Here is an 18,169-nt window from a genome sequence, read left to right as displayed (position 1 = left end):
CAGAGACCTGGGACAAGGAGGAAGCTACAAATGCCTTATTGAGATCTGGACCCCCAAACTGACATTCCCCTTAAAAGCAAAAGGTATAACAGATGACCACCAGACTAACTTTAATTTCAGTCACGTGACTTGATATCAGTTTCAAAAATCTTCTAGGGAAAGTATGCTTCTTATGGAACATCCTGCTATAAAGCAGGGCCCACAATGAAATAAGTCATTACTCCTGAAACACATTCACTAGTTCCTCTGAATAAGCCCCAAGGTGTTCATTATGGGGACAGAGGAAGGAGGGGACACACACACACACACACACACACACACACACACACACACACACACACACACGGACACACACACAGAGCCATGGTCTGGGCCATGGTTAAAAAACACAGTAAATGCCACAGCCGTTTTCCTGTGTGATTTTTGTTACTCCCATGTGAAACATCCACAGATTGAAATACACTGGCAGGTTAGATTAATAAAAGCCATATTCTCCAGTTAAGCACACAAAAAAAAGAAGTCATAAAGGAATTTAAATATGCTAACACTTAGTAATAGAAAACAATGGATGGATTCCCATTTTACTTTTCCTGGCCAAACACATTTCTTATTAATGAAAAGAATCTGGGGAGATTAGTCTCATTTCACCTGTATACTATTTAGAATGACGACAGCTAGGGATCCTCCTGGAAAGTCACACTTCTCTGCTATGGAAAAAACAGCAAACTTGAATATCAAGTGAAGGGGCTACTCAAAAGGCCAAAAGAAACATTCCTGAAGGATTCAGCCTGTTTAGTTTTACAAAAAGTAAACTGGGTAGCAGGCACCCAAGGAAACCTACTCACCACAATATCCTCAGGAAATGTGTCTCTGCTGAAGGAGCCATCATCAAACATGACCTCGTAGAATGTCTGTGACGTCACGGCGATCACTCTGCAGCTGTAATACCGAGTGTTCCGATGCTTCGTGATGACCGTCTGACCCACGGATATGGCCTTCTCGCAAGCCTTGGGCTTCTAAAAGAAGGGAAAAGGCAGGGGAGTGAATCTCCCTGGCAACGTGGAATATGACTCCCGGGGAGGAATGTAGACCCAGCATCGTGGGATGGAGAACATCTTCTTGACCAAAAGGGGGAAGTGAAAGGAAATGAAATAAGCTTCAGTGGCAGAGAGATTCCAAAAGGAGCCAAGAGGTCACTCTGGTGGGCACTCTTACGCACAATTCACAACCCTTTTTAGGTTCTAAAGAATTGGGGTAGCTGGTGGTGGATACCCGAAAACTATCAAACTACAACCCAGAACCCATGAATCTCAAAGACAATTGTATAAAAATGTAGCTTATGAAGGGTGACAGTGGGATTGGGAAAGCCATAAGGACCACACTCCCCTTTGTCTAGTTTATGGATGGATGAGTAGAAAAATAGGGGAAGGAAACAAACAAACAGACAGACAGACAAAGATACCCAGTGTTCTTTTTTACTTTAATTGCTCTTTTTCACTTTAATTACTATTCTTGTCATTTTTGTGTGTGTGCTAATGAAGGTGTCAGGGATTGATTTAGGTGATGAATGTACAACTATGTAATGGTACTGTGAACAATCGAATGTACAATTTGTTTTGTATGACTGCGTGGTATGTGAATATATCTCAATAAAATGAAGATTTAAAAAAATAAAATAAAATAAAAGAAGGGAAAAGGAACAGAGGAAATGAAAAGAGAAAGAGGAAAGGAAAGGGAAGGAAGGTAAATAAAAGAAAAATATATTTAGAAAAAATAATTGATTTGGCCAAGATATGTTTTTAATTTTTTAAAACTTTTTACTGGGGACTAAATTCAAACTTATAGAAAAGTTGCAAGAATATAAGTAGTACAAACAGTACCCTTTAACCCTTTATCCAGATTCACCTATTGTTAATATTTTACTATGTGCTTTATTTTTGGTCTCTATTAATGAGTATATACACACATACATATAGAAAATATAGAAAACTCCCTTGAAACATGTGAGGGTAAGTTACATACATCATGGGCTTTTAGCTCCCAGTACTTCAGTGTGTATTTTCTAAGAATGGAGATACTCTCTCACAAAATCGTAACTCCATTACTGTTATCAATTTTACACATCAATACAATTATTTAACCATCTATATTCCAAAGTGGTCAATTGATCCAATAATGACCTTTAGGGCATGCCCCCAACTCTACCCAGTACAGGATCCAGTCTAGGATCATATGCTGCATTTAGTCACTGCGTCTCTTTAGCCTTCTTTAATCTGGAATGTCTCTAACTTTTGTCTTGTATGATAGTGATACTTTGTAAGGTACAATTCCCCCTCCCCCTACTTTTTAAATAGAGCACTTGTCTGATGTTTCCTCACGATTAGATTCGAGTGATCCATTCCTGGATAGAATACCCCATGGGTGATGTTGTATCCTTCTCAAGATTTCACAGCTGGAGATAAATGTTGTTTGTCTGCCCCTAAATGGTGATGTTAATTTTGATCTTGGTCAAAGAGTTGTTCAATTACTCCATGGTATAATTACTACTTTTCCCTTACAACTGAAAAGCAATCTGTCCCTTAGAAATGACCATCTAGATTTGGCATCCATTGATGGATTCTTTCCTGATCCAATATTTACTATAATTGTGGCAAAATGCTGATTCTTTCAGCTCCAACACTTCTTCCACATTTATTATTGGCACTTGGCATTTAGTAAGCAGGAGTATCCTCTTCCAACCATCTATCAATCTACTGTGAGTATGGACTCATTTTGTCCTCCCTCCCCAATTCTTTATAATTCATATTGCACTTAATTATTTTGGTGCTCAAATTGTCCCAGATTTGGTCAGTATGAGCTCCACAAGCTGGTTCCTGTGTCCTTGTGACATCATTTTTGTTTTCAGCAGTTCCTTACCTTCTGGCCTAACAAGATTTTCCAGGCTCAGCCATTTCCCTCAAGGAAATGGTTTAGTGGGAAATGGTTTAAGAGAATAAAATCCTGTGTTTAGGTGTGCCCATTACTAGAGGGTTATCTTTGTTCCTTGACTCTTTCAGTGCACAGAGCTAGGAAATATATGCATGTATATATACATACACATACATTTGCATACTCATACATTTCACACATAAAAACATACATACAGATTTTAGAAATCATGAGTTCACAGTGATACCCAGTTCACCCCACAGGGTTCTTTCTTGCCTCACCCAGTACATATTTCTATACCTCTTCTTTCTCAGTGAGAACCCTGGCTTCAACAATACAAACCCATTGATCCTTTAAATCTCAGTCATTTCCAGTAGGGACATTTAAAACACTACTGGGAAATGCAGTTTGTCATCATTCAGAATCTCAGTTCAATTAGTTATGTTCTCTCTTTGTTTTAAGAAAGCTAAAACACCTTGTACAGCACAGATAAAGTACTATGCTTGCTCTTTTCCTTCTAGAAACCAAAGGAAGAGATGTCCAGAGAGCCCTTCATTCATTTCTCCACTGTCATTTGTTGCAAGCTACTGGACACTAACCACCACATTTGGTGCTGGAGATTCAAATATACAAACAACACTAAGACTTGATTCCTGGAACAGACCCACACTGATATGTACCATGAAATCATCTTACAGGTGACATGACAGAAGACTAAATGGGCCATATTCCACCGCGGCATCCATAGCATGGCTCCGTATTTATGGGTGTGTGACAGGCAGAATTAGGGCAAGATGGTGATTAAAAGCAGAGTAAGGGGCATAAGCACAGGCCCCAAAGCAGTAAACTGCCCAGTGTTGAAGGGGACTATAAGAAGTTCCCTGTTCTTGTCTAGGAGGGGAAGAAAGGAAGGAGGAGAAGGCTGTAGAATGGCCAGGAGCTCAGAACTCAGCCCATGGGGGAACTTCTTTTGCCATCCTAGGGAGTTTTGACTTTATCCTATGAGCCTAAGGAAGCCTAAGCAAGCCACTGAGGGGGTTAAGGTATGGAAGAAAAAATGGTTCAGTTCTATATGGCTTTAGGTGGGAAAGAGGCTGGCAGACCTTACTGCAACAATCCAGGTGGAGATGAGGGCTTGCAGTAAGGAACTGAGAACAAGGATGCTCATGATTTGGACAGAGGGCCAAGCCCCCTCCCAAAAGCCATGTTCCCAAGGTCACGCTACCCTACCTGTAGAGCCAGCTCTGCTATCTAGTGTTCCATATGCCTAACAAACAAAAGGACACTTTCCTCCTTGAAATCACTCTCCAGTGATTCCTGGGTTGGTTGAGGAAAATCTACAGTGCCTTTAGGTATAGTAAGGTATGTGAACATTTGAACAAAGAACAATAGTAAGAAGCCTGCAGTGGTTTCAATGAACTACGTTAAAGTAGAAATCTTAACTTTATCGATATATGCTGAAAAGACTAGCCAGTTTCTTGCTTCAATCTTCTTCCCATACCCTTCAAAGATGTCTACCCTTTCAAAGTAAAAAAAATTACTTATATGTAATAATAAACACCAGTGGAGGCACAGTCTTCAGAGACATGTAACTCCAAAATTGGGCCCTCAATGGCTACTGCTTAGGGTTGTACACATTGTACACTGCACCACTATAGGGAACAACATTCACAACCTGTGTGGCCATATAAGGTAGCCCTGTGTGATAACTTGGATTAGGGCCAAACAGGGCTTCATCTTGGCAGCACTTTCTTGCAAATGTTGCCGCTCTTTGTCAAATTGGCTTAAAAACACTCATGGTCAGAATTCAAGTACTGTATTTTACTATTGATATTAGTTCCTTTGTGCAGATTTCATTAAAATCGGAGTTCACCTTCCAAGGAGACAGTATGGTTTGGGTTTGAATTCCAGGCTCTGCTTCTTATGAATTGTATGATCTTGGGGAGGTTACTTAACCTCTTATCAGCCTCAGTTTGTTGATCTACAGAAGGGGAATAATATTTACATGAAAGTGTGACTGCGCAGACTAAATAGGATGAAGTATACAACATAATCAGACCCACAGGAAGGAGGTTCTCAGCAAATGTTAACTGCCTTCATTTAAGGAAACAGAAAATACCTAAGACCCTGGCCCCAGGTTAATAAACCACTTTTTTCTGTTGTACCTAACTATGTAGCATTTATAACTGGGCAGCACCCTGAGTTCACACTGACAAGGCTCAATCCAGCCCCAAATCATTTCTAAGAAAATAATGGTACTAACCTTTTACCTCAGCCACTGTAGCAGGGGAAGAGATTATGCAACAACTGTGGTAGATTCAATCACGTACCCCAACAACAGACATGTTCTTAATCTTAATCCACATTTCTACTGGCATAAGCCCATTTGTAAACAGGACCCTTTGAAGATGTACCGTCATTTAAGGTGTGGGCTCATTTGTGCATAGGTGTAAGCTAACTAATTCAGGGTGGGTCTTCATCCGTATTACTGGAGTCCTTTATTAGCAGAAGAAATTTGGACACAGTAAGACAGAGAAGCCACAGAGGAGGAAACCAAGGACATCACCACGTGATAGAGGACTGCCATCACCAGAATGCTACCCATCCTGGAAGAAAGCATAGCCTTGCTAATGCCTTGATTTTGGACTTCTGCCCTCTGAAACCGTGAGACAATAAACACAGTTGTTTATTGTTGTTGAAGACAATCCATTGAGTGGTACTTGTCATAGCAGCTCTGACAATCCAAGACTCTAACTCTCGTCAAACTTGAGACACATGGCCCTGTGCCTGGGGAAGAAGGCATAATGTGGTCTCTTACAAACCTCCACCCATTGGCCTCCCAAAGCCTTTGTTTATAACTCTCTTAAGCCCTGGTCATATGCCCCTTTCATTTACTGTCCCTCCTATGGCAGGGTAAAATCCACAAGTCAGCACCAGGGCTTGTTTATCTTTCTATCTACAGCTCTCAGCACAGTGTCTAAGTAATAGTAATTCCCAGATGCATGAATGAATGAGTGAACTGGGAGGGGTCCAGACAAATTTTCAAAATGGAAGAAGAGTGATTTCATTCACTCACTGTCCAGAAAGAGCAAAGAGAAACAAAAGAGAATTTTAGAAGGACGTTCCTCTTTCTTGGGATGGGTAGACATGTATGTGGCTGGAAAGGGAGAATAAAAAGGGTTTATGGTGAAATTCACAGGATCTAGAAGGAGGAAGAGGCCAATCAGGGGAACAGAAAGGTAATAAAGACATGGTTAGGAAAAGGCTGCCTCTAGATTACAACCATTTTTTTCCTGCTTAGGCCATGAAATTTATGCAGATTGGCTGGTTGGAAAGCTGGCCAACACATGAATTAAATATACAATCTCCGTCTAAACAAAAATTCTCTTAAGCTTCAAGCATGACCATTTCATGGGGAGTACTAAGGAAAAAGGATTCTTTCATAATGTTATTTTGATAGGATTTCTGATTTATTTTTGCAGGAAAAATTTATTGACAAGCATATCCCATAACTGATTTTACATCCTTGAAAATATTACCTGTCAGAAAAGCCTAAGAATCTATTGATGTTAAGAATGTCATTTTTGATCAGAAAAGACAGGCGTTATGCAAGGAGCTCCATCAGATTAAAGAAATGGCTATGGCATTTTGAAGATTAGTGTGCAAGCTAAGGTTGTGCAAGTCGAATTTTAACATGCACTACACAGAAATGAACAAACAGTGGTTTAAGAAAACCTTCTTTTAAAGAAAAGCTAGAGCTAGTTTGACATGCTGGTAATGTAAAGAAAATGTTAAGTAAGAAAATTTTATGGAAATTCCACAAAAAGCATAAAAGATTTTGGGGAAACAGTAACATATCTAGAGTTTACACCACATGTCCATATATATGAGTTAATTAAATTCCCCCAATTACCCTCTGAGGAAATTGCTGTTTTCATCAAGTAGGTGAAATAAAAGATACAAAGTCAAGTGATTTTTCCAAGAGCTCCAAGCTGGTGAGAGGCAGCAGTGGGGTTCAGAAGCAGGTATTCAGGGCAGTGATCTCCCCCTTCACATGGGCACCTGAATATTTTCCAGCAGGAGAGTAAATGTGGAAAGGAATCAGAGAGAAAATAAAACCAGGAAGTGGGCCTAATAGAATTCAAGCAGTTGCCAGTTGACTAACGAAGTTACATTTTATTTTCCTTTATTTTTTTTAACTATCATTTATTGGGTACCTCTTCTGTTCTAGATACCTTTTGTGGTACTTTCCGTATATGAATTCACTTAATACCCTCAATAACCCATAGGGTTGAATTAACAACTTTGGAGCATATCCAGTGATGAAAAATGCAGGACATATGACAGCATATGCTCTCAGTATTCATACTTGTACGTACATACACACACACAAACACACACACACACAAAGTGGTACACAGCCTGCAAAAATGCCCACAATTCTTTATTCCTCCCTGTTTCCATATCCTCTGCACTGTGACTTTTCAACTTCCCCTCTATCAAGAGGTGGAGGCTATTTCTTCAACTGCTTGAATCTGGGATAGCCTGTGACTTAGCTGGCTCTGGCCAAAAGAATTCAGCAGAAATAATAGTGTGCCAGTTCTAAGCTTTTTCTCAAGGGCCTTGTACCTTCTACTTTCTCTCCAAACCAACAAATCCAAGCTCTCCTGCTGGCAGATGAGAGATCACATTGATAAGAGCTGAGGCCCTAAGACAACCCGGTCAAGATATCAAAGCTCTCTGGCTGACTACCAATGCTCCAGGCAGCCTTGGAGAAGAGTCACCCAGCTGAGCCCAGCCTAAATTGAAGACCTACAGAATCATGAGCTAAATAAATATTCACTGTTTTTCTCTTTCTCTCTCTCTCTCTCTCTCTCTCTCTCTCTCTCTCACACACACACACACACACACACACACACACACACACACACACACACTTCTAGAAAAAGGAATACTGGAAGAAAATTCACTAAAATGTTAGCAGTGTTTGGGTAATGGGATTACAGAAGTTTTATGTTTCTTTATGCATTTCTCTGCATTTTCCATTGACTACTGTTCCAGTTTGCTAATGCTGCCATTTTGCAAAACACCAGAAATGGACTGGCTTTTAAAAAGGGGGTTTATTTGGTTACAAAGTTACAGCCTTAAGGCCTTAAAGTGTCCAAGGTAAGGCATCAACAACAGGTACCTTCAAACAAGAACAGCCAATGGTGTCTGGAACACCTCTGTTTTCTGGGAAGGCACGTGGCTGGCATCGTCTTCCTTTGCCCCCAGGTTGTGTTTCAAAATGGCTTTCTCCCAGGATGTTTCTCTCTAGGTGTCTGGGGGTATTCTCTCAGTTTCTCCCAGGCAAACTCTGAAGTAGCGAAAGTCTACTTTCAATGGCCATCTTCAAAATGTCTCTCTTGGCTGCAGCCAACATCAGGGGTCCACAATCCAAGCATCTCTGAGTTAAGCCAGCTAGCTTCTGGGTCTGTGCCAGCATTTTTAAAGGACTCCAGTGATTAAATCAAGACCCACACTGAATGGGTGGGGCCACACCTGCATGGATATAATTCAATCAGAATTATCACCTAAGTTGGGTGGGCCACATCCCCATGGAAACAACTTAATCCAAAGACTCCAACCTAATCAAAACTAATTTGTTTGTACACACAAGGTTGCATCAAAGAACATGGCACTTTGCGGGACATAATACATCCAAATCAGCACAGCTACGTATTTTAGTAATTATTGAAATACTGCATGTAATCAAATAGAAGAGTCCTTACAAGTTTGCTATATTTCTTATATAACAACCAATCCACACATAATCAGATCTATTTAATTTAATTAAGATGCTCAAAAAAAAAAGTTGAAACCAAATGACTTAGTAAGAAAATGCCACCATCACCATTTATTCTTCAATTCAGTAAGTATGAAGTGAAAAGAACTTGAGGAAATGAACACTTTGTAAAGTGGAATGATCTAAAAATTTGGTTATAAAATTTCATATGACTTATCTCTCCTATATTTTGGAGAAATGTGATGCAACACAAAAAGGCATCTTTACTTTGTTCTTAATCACCATTAAGACCTGTTGTTTCAATAAAATGAATAGATTTTATTCTCAGGTTTGAGGATATATTAAGGAAAAAAAACAAAAGCCCTCATGAAGTCCTTTTGGGGTCATATGACTCTACCTGTACTTCCCATTATACCAAGCCACCTCCAAGGTCAAACATCTGAAAGGGGCAGGACTAATAATAGGATCCAGTAATTTAAATAGAGAAGAGTCTTCTCTCCACAGATATCACATTGCCTTCAATCAAGACGGGACTTGGAAATTCAAAAAGCCGTTATTGCAAAGCTCTCTAACTTTCCTAAGACTCTACCAATGTTTAAGCGTCTATGCTTCAGGCAAGGATGGCTAACCTTCAACATTTACAATGTGGACTGGATCATCAAATGCACACCAAATCTAACAGGGTGATTCCAAAAAATTTGAAGCTAGTGTTGTCAAAATAATAGGGTGAAAAAAAAAATCGTTCTTTATCTAATATGGACTCTTTAGGAGTGAATCTGGGCCAAAGAACCAAAAACCAGATGTCATTCAAAGCAAAGAGGAAAACCAAGCCAAGGATGAACATGAGATGAAAAAGTGGCATTTAAATGAGCAATTACTGTAATTACTGACTGCTCATTACAAGTAAGGCACATTGCTAGGTGATGAAGATTATAAAAAATGAGAGAGTCTGTCTCTCAAAGAGCTCAAAGGCTAGTGGGAAGATAAACATGCTGACTGTAATGCAATACGGGAGGTGTTGTGAGAGCTCAAATAAGGGCAGGAAGGGGGTCTCCAGAGAAGGTTTCATCACAGGAAACATTTTAACCTGGACCCTAAGAGTACACACATCATTATGAAGTCCACATACCTCAAGGCCATTCCAGACTGGGGTATTTGGTGCCATGGACCACTCTGACTACTTGGTAGTGGACCTCTTCTCAGAACAAGTTTTTAAATGCATAAAATATACAAGATTAGCAAAGAAACCAATTATATTGAAACAATGAAAAATCAAATTTGTGATATAATATATGTGCTTCTTTAATAAAACATTAAATAATATATAGCGGCAGGTTCAGTAACTACTGATATCTTAATTTCTAAGTTATGATGAGCATAAATAGTATTTGGACATCTTCATTATAACTATAAAATGATTTCTATTGCTGACAGTCATAGAAACTGCTAATACCACTGTGGCCTATGTTCAAAACAGAATTGCTAAGGTTTAGACCACAGTGAAACAAAATTGTAATTTTTTTGTCATTTCTCACCAGACAATTTTTTCTTGACACTAAATTATAAAAGATTTTATCATCTGGGATATTTAAAAGAATAAACTTCAATATTTTAACAACAGCCTTACAGAAATTTCAACAATGTTATTTATTTAATAGTGGTTGTATATACTGTGAAAAAAAGGGAACATATCAGTTAAATGAAACTCAATGGAGGGCATCTCTGAGAAGGGTTAGGTTATGGAGACTGAAATGGGTCACTTTCTGGAGATCTAAACTGACACAGGACTCTAGCTATACTGAGGGCTGAATACGCACTACATTCTCAAATATCATTGCTACCCTTAGGGTTTTTTGACAGTGGTCAGTTCACAGTTAATTCAAGTGTGACCTCTAAGGCAACGGCTGAGAGGAAAGGAATTTTTGATGGTGGAATGAAGGAAGATTCCTATGCTTTGGCAAGTCAGGTACTGTCTTATCAAACCTGAAAGGCTGATGTGTGTCACACATTGAAGAAGGGCCACCCCACATCTGACAAACTGGGTCACGGGCAGAGACCATGGGAAAATCCCTGACTTGTTTCTCTATGTACATACTGATGTTGGCAAAGTGTGTAAATCCAAATACTGTCATGTACATAGAAGTCCACAGAACCAACCAGGCCAGAGAGTTGATGAAACCAAGCCTAGTGACTTACCCAAAGACCAGGCCAAAAAGCACATTTCCATTTATATCCAATGACCATTTGACTTCTCAACTTTGTTACTACTCCCTAATTTCTATGAATTAATTACCTGTGAGATATCACCAATATGTTTTTCCAAGGTATCCATCTTAAAAAAATTCCTTCCTGGAAGTATCTGAATAAATAAATGAATATAAACTTTTTTTTTTTACTAAACTTTTGCAGAAGTCATTCATCTAAATTTGCCTTGTAATAATGAAAGCTTTCTTTGCAAAATTTCAAGAGATAGGTAAAAATCCTTTACCCAGAAAATCCTAAATCCCTGGGGCTTCTTGAAGAAATAATTGCTCTCACAGCACAAATGCATATGCAAACTCATAAAAATGTCACAACTATTTAATTTTCTACATGTCTATTCACATGCAATTTTATTTCTCAAGAGTTTTTAAGGACAAACATATAATACATTGGGGAATGGTTGTAAGCAGTTTCCCAGCAGACTGAAGGTCTTATTCACTTTAATGTCTGTAAAGGTTTAACTAAGAGGCTGTCACACACACTGAGAAAAAGCTAATTCTTTTTCATCTGAAGCCATAGATCACCTCAGAGGTAATGCTATTGCTCAATAAGTGAAGAGGACTGGGACGGGAGAGCCATCTTTAGAAGCAGATGAATACTCAATTCACCGTGCTAACGTAGGAAACTTTAAGTGGGTAGGTACCACCTGCTTCCTATTCTGAATACCAAGCAATGAACTTTATAAAGAGATGAAATGAAAGTTCATATTAGTCAACCAGGGGGATTTGGATGGGCTGTGGTAGTCGCTCACTGCCAAGCTGAAATGTGACCTAGTGGCACTTGGGTCTTGTTCGCTTCTAGAGAACTTGCTGAGTCCCTAAATGTCCCGGGAAGCTCTGCTTTGGGCTTCTATATTTCAGGAGTTCTTCAGACTTCCTGAGTAGCAACAGTAAAATCTGGGGAGAAATACAGATCTAACCCAATTCCAATCAATCACAGCAGGCTTTTTTATTTTTTCGGTAGAAATTGACAAGCTGTTTCTAAAATTTGCAAGAAAATGCAAGGGACCTAAATACTCAAAGCAATCTTGGTAAAGAAGAAAATGTTGGAGGACTTACAATTTGGGAGAAATTAAATGGGAAGCAATCATTCAATAAGATAATATGACATTATTTTAAATTACCTCTGATGGGGCATTTTGAACAAAGAGAAGCCAAGCACACAGAGTAATCACCATACGGTACGCCTGCCCATAATGGTTTCTGACTCTCAATTACAGTTGGTCAATGGGCTAAAAATAGCTAAAAGAGATGCAAAAATTTTCTTAATAAAACAAGGTAACCCAAAGCAAAACAGACTAATTAAATGGTTTAACAGGTTTTCTAGGCTTCCAAGAAAGAAGCCCAGGTAAACAATGAAACTATGCCAGCTAATCCAAGCCACAGTTGGGGGAAAAAAAAATGACTGCCAAATAGCACAGTCTAAATGAAACATCATATTCTCTGAATCTGGAAGTTTTCATAACTGTTGAACCTCTCTGAAGTTCAATTTTATCATCTGTAAAATGGGCATAGTCATATATCACACAGGGTTACTGTGAGGATCAAATGAGATGATGTACTATGTATGAAAGCTCAGAATAAACTATAAAAAGCACTATACAAATGTTGGCTACAATTATTACTGTTATATACCTTATCTAATGTGGTACACTGTTCCTATCAAAGGAATGTGTTCACCCTGATCAGGAGACAAAATCTGGGTGGAGCAGGCATCTACAGTTATAGGAAGACACATTTCTTGTATGAGACTCCGAATTAGAGTGGCAGGGTGAATGGGAAAAGGGAGAAAGAGATTCCTAGGTTTCAGTGGATTTCAGGAGCAAGAGCCAAAGGAATAGTGGAAGGAAAGTCAGCCAAAAGCTTTCTACTGCCCAGGACAACTGTAGCAGTACTGCAGATTTTCCCTAGCTATTTCACCAACAATAATCAAAAGGGATAAAGCCACAAAGTCTTTAAAGTTCATTATCAAAGTATTTATTAGTCCTTCCAGTGTCAAGCACATCTATGTTCCCAGCCCTGCACGTGAAGAGAAGTATGTGGGGCTCGTGTGGGGCCGGGAAGGGAAGGGGAGGGAAGAACTGAGAGGGGCTATAGCACTGACCCCTTCCTTTGCAGTTTCATTCCTTGTAGCCCTCCCGTTAACTCAAATAACACCTGTGGGTTAACCTCTGTGGTCCATACAGCCTCAGTGGAAGCTACTTTCTCAGTATCTACTAAGGACATTGTTCCATTCTCCAAATATGTGATGAAGATGAATTGATAGCAGATTTCAAGGGTACAATTAAAAATTGTAGGTTTGCAAATTTTGTATTTTCTTCTAATTTCTAAGAAAAGTATGAAGTATGGGGAAAGGGGGAATAACTTAACTGAGAAGTCCTACCTAGTAATTAAAGAGGGACAAACAAAATGAAAAATAACTCAATAGAATATCTCCTGCCCACAAAGAAAAAGCCTTTCATTTCTCCCCTGCCTCCTGCCCCAAGGGAAAGCTACTGATTGCCAGGTTAACCCACTAATGTCTGAAGGAAAAATTAAAATTATGTTTTATGGAAAAATGCAGAAAGAGGAATTTCTAATTTCATTATTTCATTGACCTGCCACATCTGGTTTGGGTCAAGGAAAAAAGAGATGAAGCATAATATCTCAAGTTGAAAACAGGCCAACTTCAGATAAAGAATGATCCAGAAACCACTCATTTTGCCTGAAAAAGAAACAGATATTGATTTACATATGAGAAATGTGTCAGAGCCTAAGATGGTCACCACCATTTGGTGGAAGGGCAGAACAAAGAAGGTGGGGCATCCCGAAGTTGACTGGCTTACTTCCAGAATGCCTCAGGAACTGACCTTTCTCTTGATGAATTTACCCAGTTTTGTACTCTTAGAATCTGACTGACTTCACCAGCCAACTGAGTAAGACAAGTGAATCTTTCAGGGATGGACTCATGTTAACCAGCAACACAGAGAATGAGCATGTCAACTTACTAATTTCCTATGACAAACAGCACAGTCATGTGGAGTGGAACCTGGTGTTGGTACCCTCACTCTGTTGACAGATCTCTATGGGAAATCAAGTCATAATCTGAAAGCTGCCTGGTGGAATGAAAGCAAATAGAGTACGCTGGAAAATACAATTGCTTAATGGCATCAGGAAGATCATTTATCTTTATCAAATAGGGGTTTCCCCAATCTAAGTCTCCATCCAGGGAGATTTCAATATCCACAAGGTCACAAGAGAAAATCATTCAATGCCTTGATCCCTCAATTTTTTTACATCCTCATCTTCAATGACTCTCTCCACTCCATTTCAGTCAACCACTCTCCTGGCTGCTGCTGAGCCCGACATCAACTCAAACTCTAACTTCAGACACTCCACTAACTACTCTTGTTTCTTGCTCTCTGGGTTAATCTTATTGGAATCTCCAATCCATCAACCCCTCTACTTTCTTCCAATCTATCAGTCCTCTCCTATCTTCAAAACTCACTCCATCTGGTCAATTCCACAGTGCAACACTTCAACGCTCCTGCTAAAGTATCCCAGCCTCCTGGCACTATTGCCATTCTGTCACATACACTTAACAATTAGGGTACACCCAGTTTAGAAACAGAAAACCTAGCTAACAGTGACTTAAGCCATGAACACATTTGTTGTAATGTAGTACAGAAGTGTGAGGACTCGATGTTGGATAGAAGCCCAACAATGGCACAGAATCCAAGTTATTTCTATTTTTCCAATCTGCCATCCTCAGCATGTTGGTTTTTGTCCTAAGGCTGTTACCTCTGAGTTACAAGATGGCTGCTGCAATTCTAGGCATCAGGGTCTCACAAGGCAGCCTTTAAAGAGGGAGAAGGGGAAAGGGATGGGAAAAGCTAAGCTGTCTCTACATGTGCTCTCTCCGTTACTAAGGAGGTAAATCTTTCCAGAGGCTCACATCACACTCTTCTTATTGTCTAGAATTGGGCCATATGGCCATCTCCTCTAAACTGGCAAAAAGGAACAGGATTCCTATTTTTGGAGGGAGTGAGGATGGATAGAGGAGCAGGCTCATAAGCTGAGCATCCAGGAGTGATGTCCAGAACAACACTACAAAACTAGTCTGCTAAGGAGATGCCAACACTACATGACTAGGAAACTGAGGAATTAGGAAGTCAGTAACTCAACTGCTGGATCCAGGACCACACTGCCTCAGCCACAATTTGGTGATTAGAAAGATGCTGCCAAAAGTGTTGGCTCTGAGTCCAGAGCAAAATAGTGGTGCCACACCACACTCATGAAGCTAGAGACAAAGCACCAGAATGTCTGTTACTGCTATGGGGGAAACAAAATCTTCCTCAACTACGTTTGCCAGTAGGGAGAAATACAAGTTTTGTGGAGCCTGAAGCTTGCACAATTTGGGGGATTCTCTTTAAGAAAAAGAATTCAAAATTAGGTACAGGGTCTTGGAAGCGGGCTGTGCAAATGAGCTTTAGTTTCATTAAACTCATGGTAAATGTACCTTTACTTCCAGCAGAAACAGCTGAAGGAGCAGAAGCAGGGACTCCACCTCATTTCCACCTTCCAGACTTGCATGTTGAAACTGCCTGACAGAAGCATGTCACATGCAGAGACTGGGCTATAAAGGAGTCTGGGAAATGTAGTCCTTAGCTTTCTATGCAACAATAATACAAGGGGTTTGGAATAGAACTGAGAGAACCATTCTCCTACATTTGCCATATTGTTGTTTATGATTGTCCCAATTCCAAAATCTCCATCTTCATGTCCTAAATTGGACCTGAAAAGTTGCAAGTGATATTATTTATATCACAGAAAAGAAATAAAAGATTGCCTATCTCCTTTCATCATTTTGCATCCTGTGGAAATGCCATTTCTAAAGATCATTCCTTGTTATCTCCTAGAACAACTTTTGAGTTAATCCAGAGTTTTATACATCACATTTGTTGAAAGTGGACATATACTGTAGACCTAGGCAGCAGACTTTTAGAAGGAAAGTTGGAACTTATTTAATTCCTTTTTCTATTGCTTGCAGTTAATATTCTTAAAAAGTTATACTTTCCTTACTTTTGTCACTATATATGGATTTCACTGTGACTATGGCATCTAATTACTGTTTTCTACATGAAAGAATTGAAAATCCTGCCTTGTATGCTTTATAAGATATTGAAATGTCAAATACCTTTTGCTGTTGTGTATCTGTTGACACATTCCATTTATATTTTTCCCCTGTATCCATGATGCTTGACTCTAATACCAATGTTGAACTGTGGGATTAGTGCCACTACTTCATTTTCTTAACAAGCTACCAGACAATGTTGCATGCCTTAATTTAAAAAAAAGTATAAATTGCTGAAAAGATTAAAATTTCCAGAGAACTAAGAAATACTAATTCTATGAAAAAAATTAATGTTTTACAAGAAAACACAGCTTCCGTATGCTAAAAAAATATGTGGTCTTTGGAGTGGATTACTTGATTTTCCTTAGTAAGTGTGGTCCTTGAAGTTGCTGAACATCAACTGTCACATGTAAATATTCCTCACAGTGTAACCCTCATCTGATGACTGGCTTCCTGGTTTCACTCTATGCTTTGTAATGGGAATAATATAGGAACACAGAAAACAAAACAATGAGATGTTTTTCTTGGGGATTCTGATGAGACTGCTTTTGTGAATGAAAATCAAATACCTGCACCAAGATGCATATTTTTCTTGAAATTTTAAAATAAAATCAGGATTATCTTCAGCTTTACAAGGTGAGAATAAAAAGTTTAAGCAAAATATTCTTTCCTGTGATACCCTATGTTCTAGTATGCTAATGCAGCTGGAATGCAAAACACCAAAAATGGATCAGCTTTTATAAAGGCGGTTTATTTGGTTACACAGTTAAAGTCTTAAGGCCGTGAAGTGTCCAAGGTAAGTAATCAACAATCATGTACCTTCAGTGGAGGATGGCTAATGGCATCTGGAAAACCTCTGTTAGCTCGGAAGGCACATGGCTTTCTCCCAGGACATTCCTCTCTAGGCTGCAGTTCCTCAAAAATGTCACTCTTAGTTGCTCTTAGGGTGTTTGTCCTCTTTTAGCTTCTCCGGAGAAAAAGTCTGCTTTCAACGGCCGTCTTCAAACTGTCTCTCATCTGCAACTCCTGTGCTTTCTTCAGTGTCCCTCCTGGATGTAGCAAGCTCATTCCCTCTGTCTGAGCTTATATAGTGCTCCAGTAAACTAATCAAGGCCCATGCTGCATGGGCAGGGCCACACCTCCATGGAAATTATCCAATCAGAATTATCACCCACAGTTGGGTGGGACGCATTTCCATGAAAACAACCTAATCCAAAGGTTCCAACTTAATCCTCACTAATATGTCTGCCCCATAAGATATCAAAGAATATGGCTTTTTCCGGGGGACATAATACATTCAAACCGGCACATCCTATTATTCCACATAAAATTTTAAATCATATTTTGAGAGATGAAAACTTAAGAGTTTTATAAAAGTTCTATTTTGTTACACAGTAATCATACTGATGTTTTTTACTTCTTTCCTGAAATACCAAAGCACCATTATTCAACAAATTTTTATTCTATCACATGAAAAATTTATTAATGAAAAAATGCTGATATATGCTGTGATCTGTTTTAATTACTTATAATCAAATACAGGTGTTAATTTCCTTCATTCCAATTGTTACTAAAATATCATACAAACTTCATCAGTTTTGATTAGTGTCTCCATAGACACAGATATATTTCAACATGGATAAATGTTCTTGAGTTTTTGTCCTTGAGGATGGCAGGACTTAAGAATGTGATTCCTTTGCTCACAAGCAAAGCATCAGCTTTGCAGAACAAAGCAAGTAGTAGAACTGGAGGAAGAGGTTTCAAGTTACTTCCAAAACTGGTTGTAAAGGTCCTCTCTCTAGAGAAATGAATTTACAGAATATTATGGCAGCAGACCTTCTTCTCTGAATATGCTTTATATTGAACAGTTTTTTAACCTAAAAAACAGCAAATTTGTATGTTCAGCCAAGTACATATCTTCTGTCCTCACAATAGTTTGTCAGGGCTTCAAGATTTGGGTAATTCTCTCAATGATGCATCATTAAGATCCAGAATGGTAAGAGTAAAGAGGCTGATAAGGAATGTGAACGCAGGACTGTCTGATGCCAAGACTATTTTGCCCCTAATGTGGAACTCTGCCTT

General features: G+C 39.1%; 1 protein-coding gene across 9 annotated transcripts in view; it reads right to left on the bottom strand.

The window, feature by feature from the left end:
* KDM4C (lysine demethylase 4C) overlaps positions 1-18,169 on the bottom strand; it is a 517,981-nt gene that overhangs the window by 54,062 nt on the left and 445,750 nt on the right. For all 9 annotated transcript variants that reach the window (XM_037798517.1, XM_037798518.1, XM_037798531.1 and 6 more), the window contains one exon: positions 846-1,016. In XM_037798517.1, the coding sequence (XP_037654445.1) occupies positions 846-1,016 (171 nt within the window). The remainder of the gene's footprint in view (positions 1-845; positions 1,017-18,169) is intronic.

The sequence above is a fragment of the Choloepus didactylus genome, chromosome 10 (genome assembly GCF_015220235.1).
Source record: "Choloepus didactylus isolate mChoDid1 chromosome 10, mChoDid1.pri, whole genome shotgun sequence".
NCBI classification, from domain to species: Eukaryota; Metazoa; Chordata; class Mammalia; order Pilosa; family Megalonychidae; genus Choloepus; species Choloepus didactylus.
Note: the sequence above shows the minus strand (reverse complement) of the source record. Positions and strands in the feature narration are given on the sequence as shown.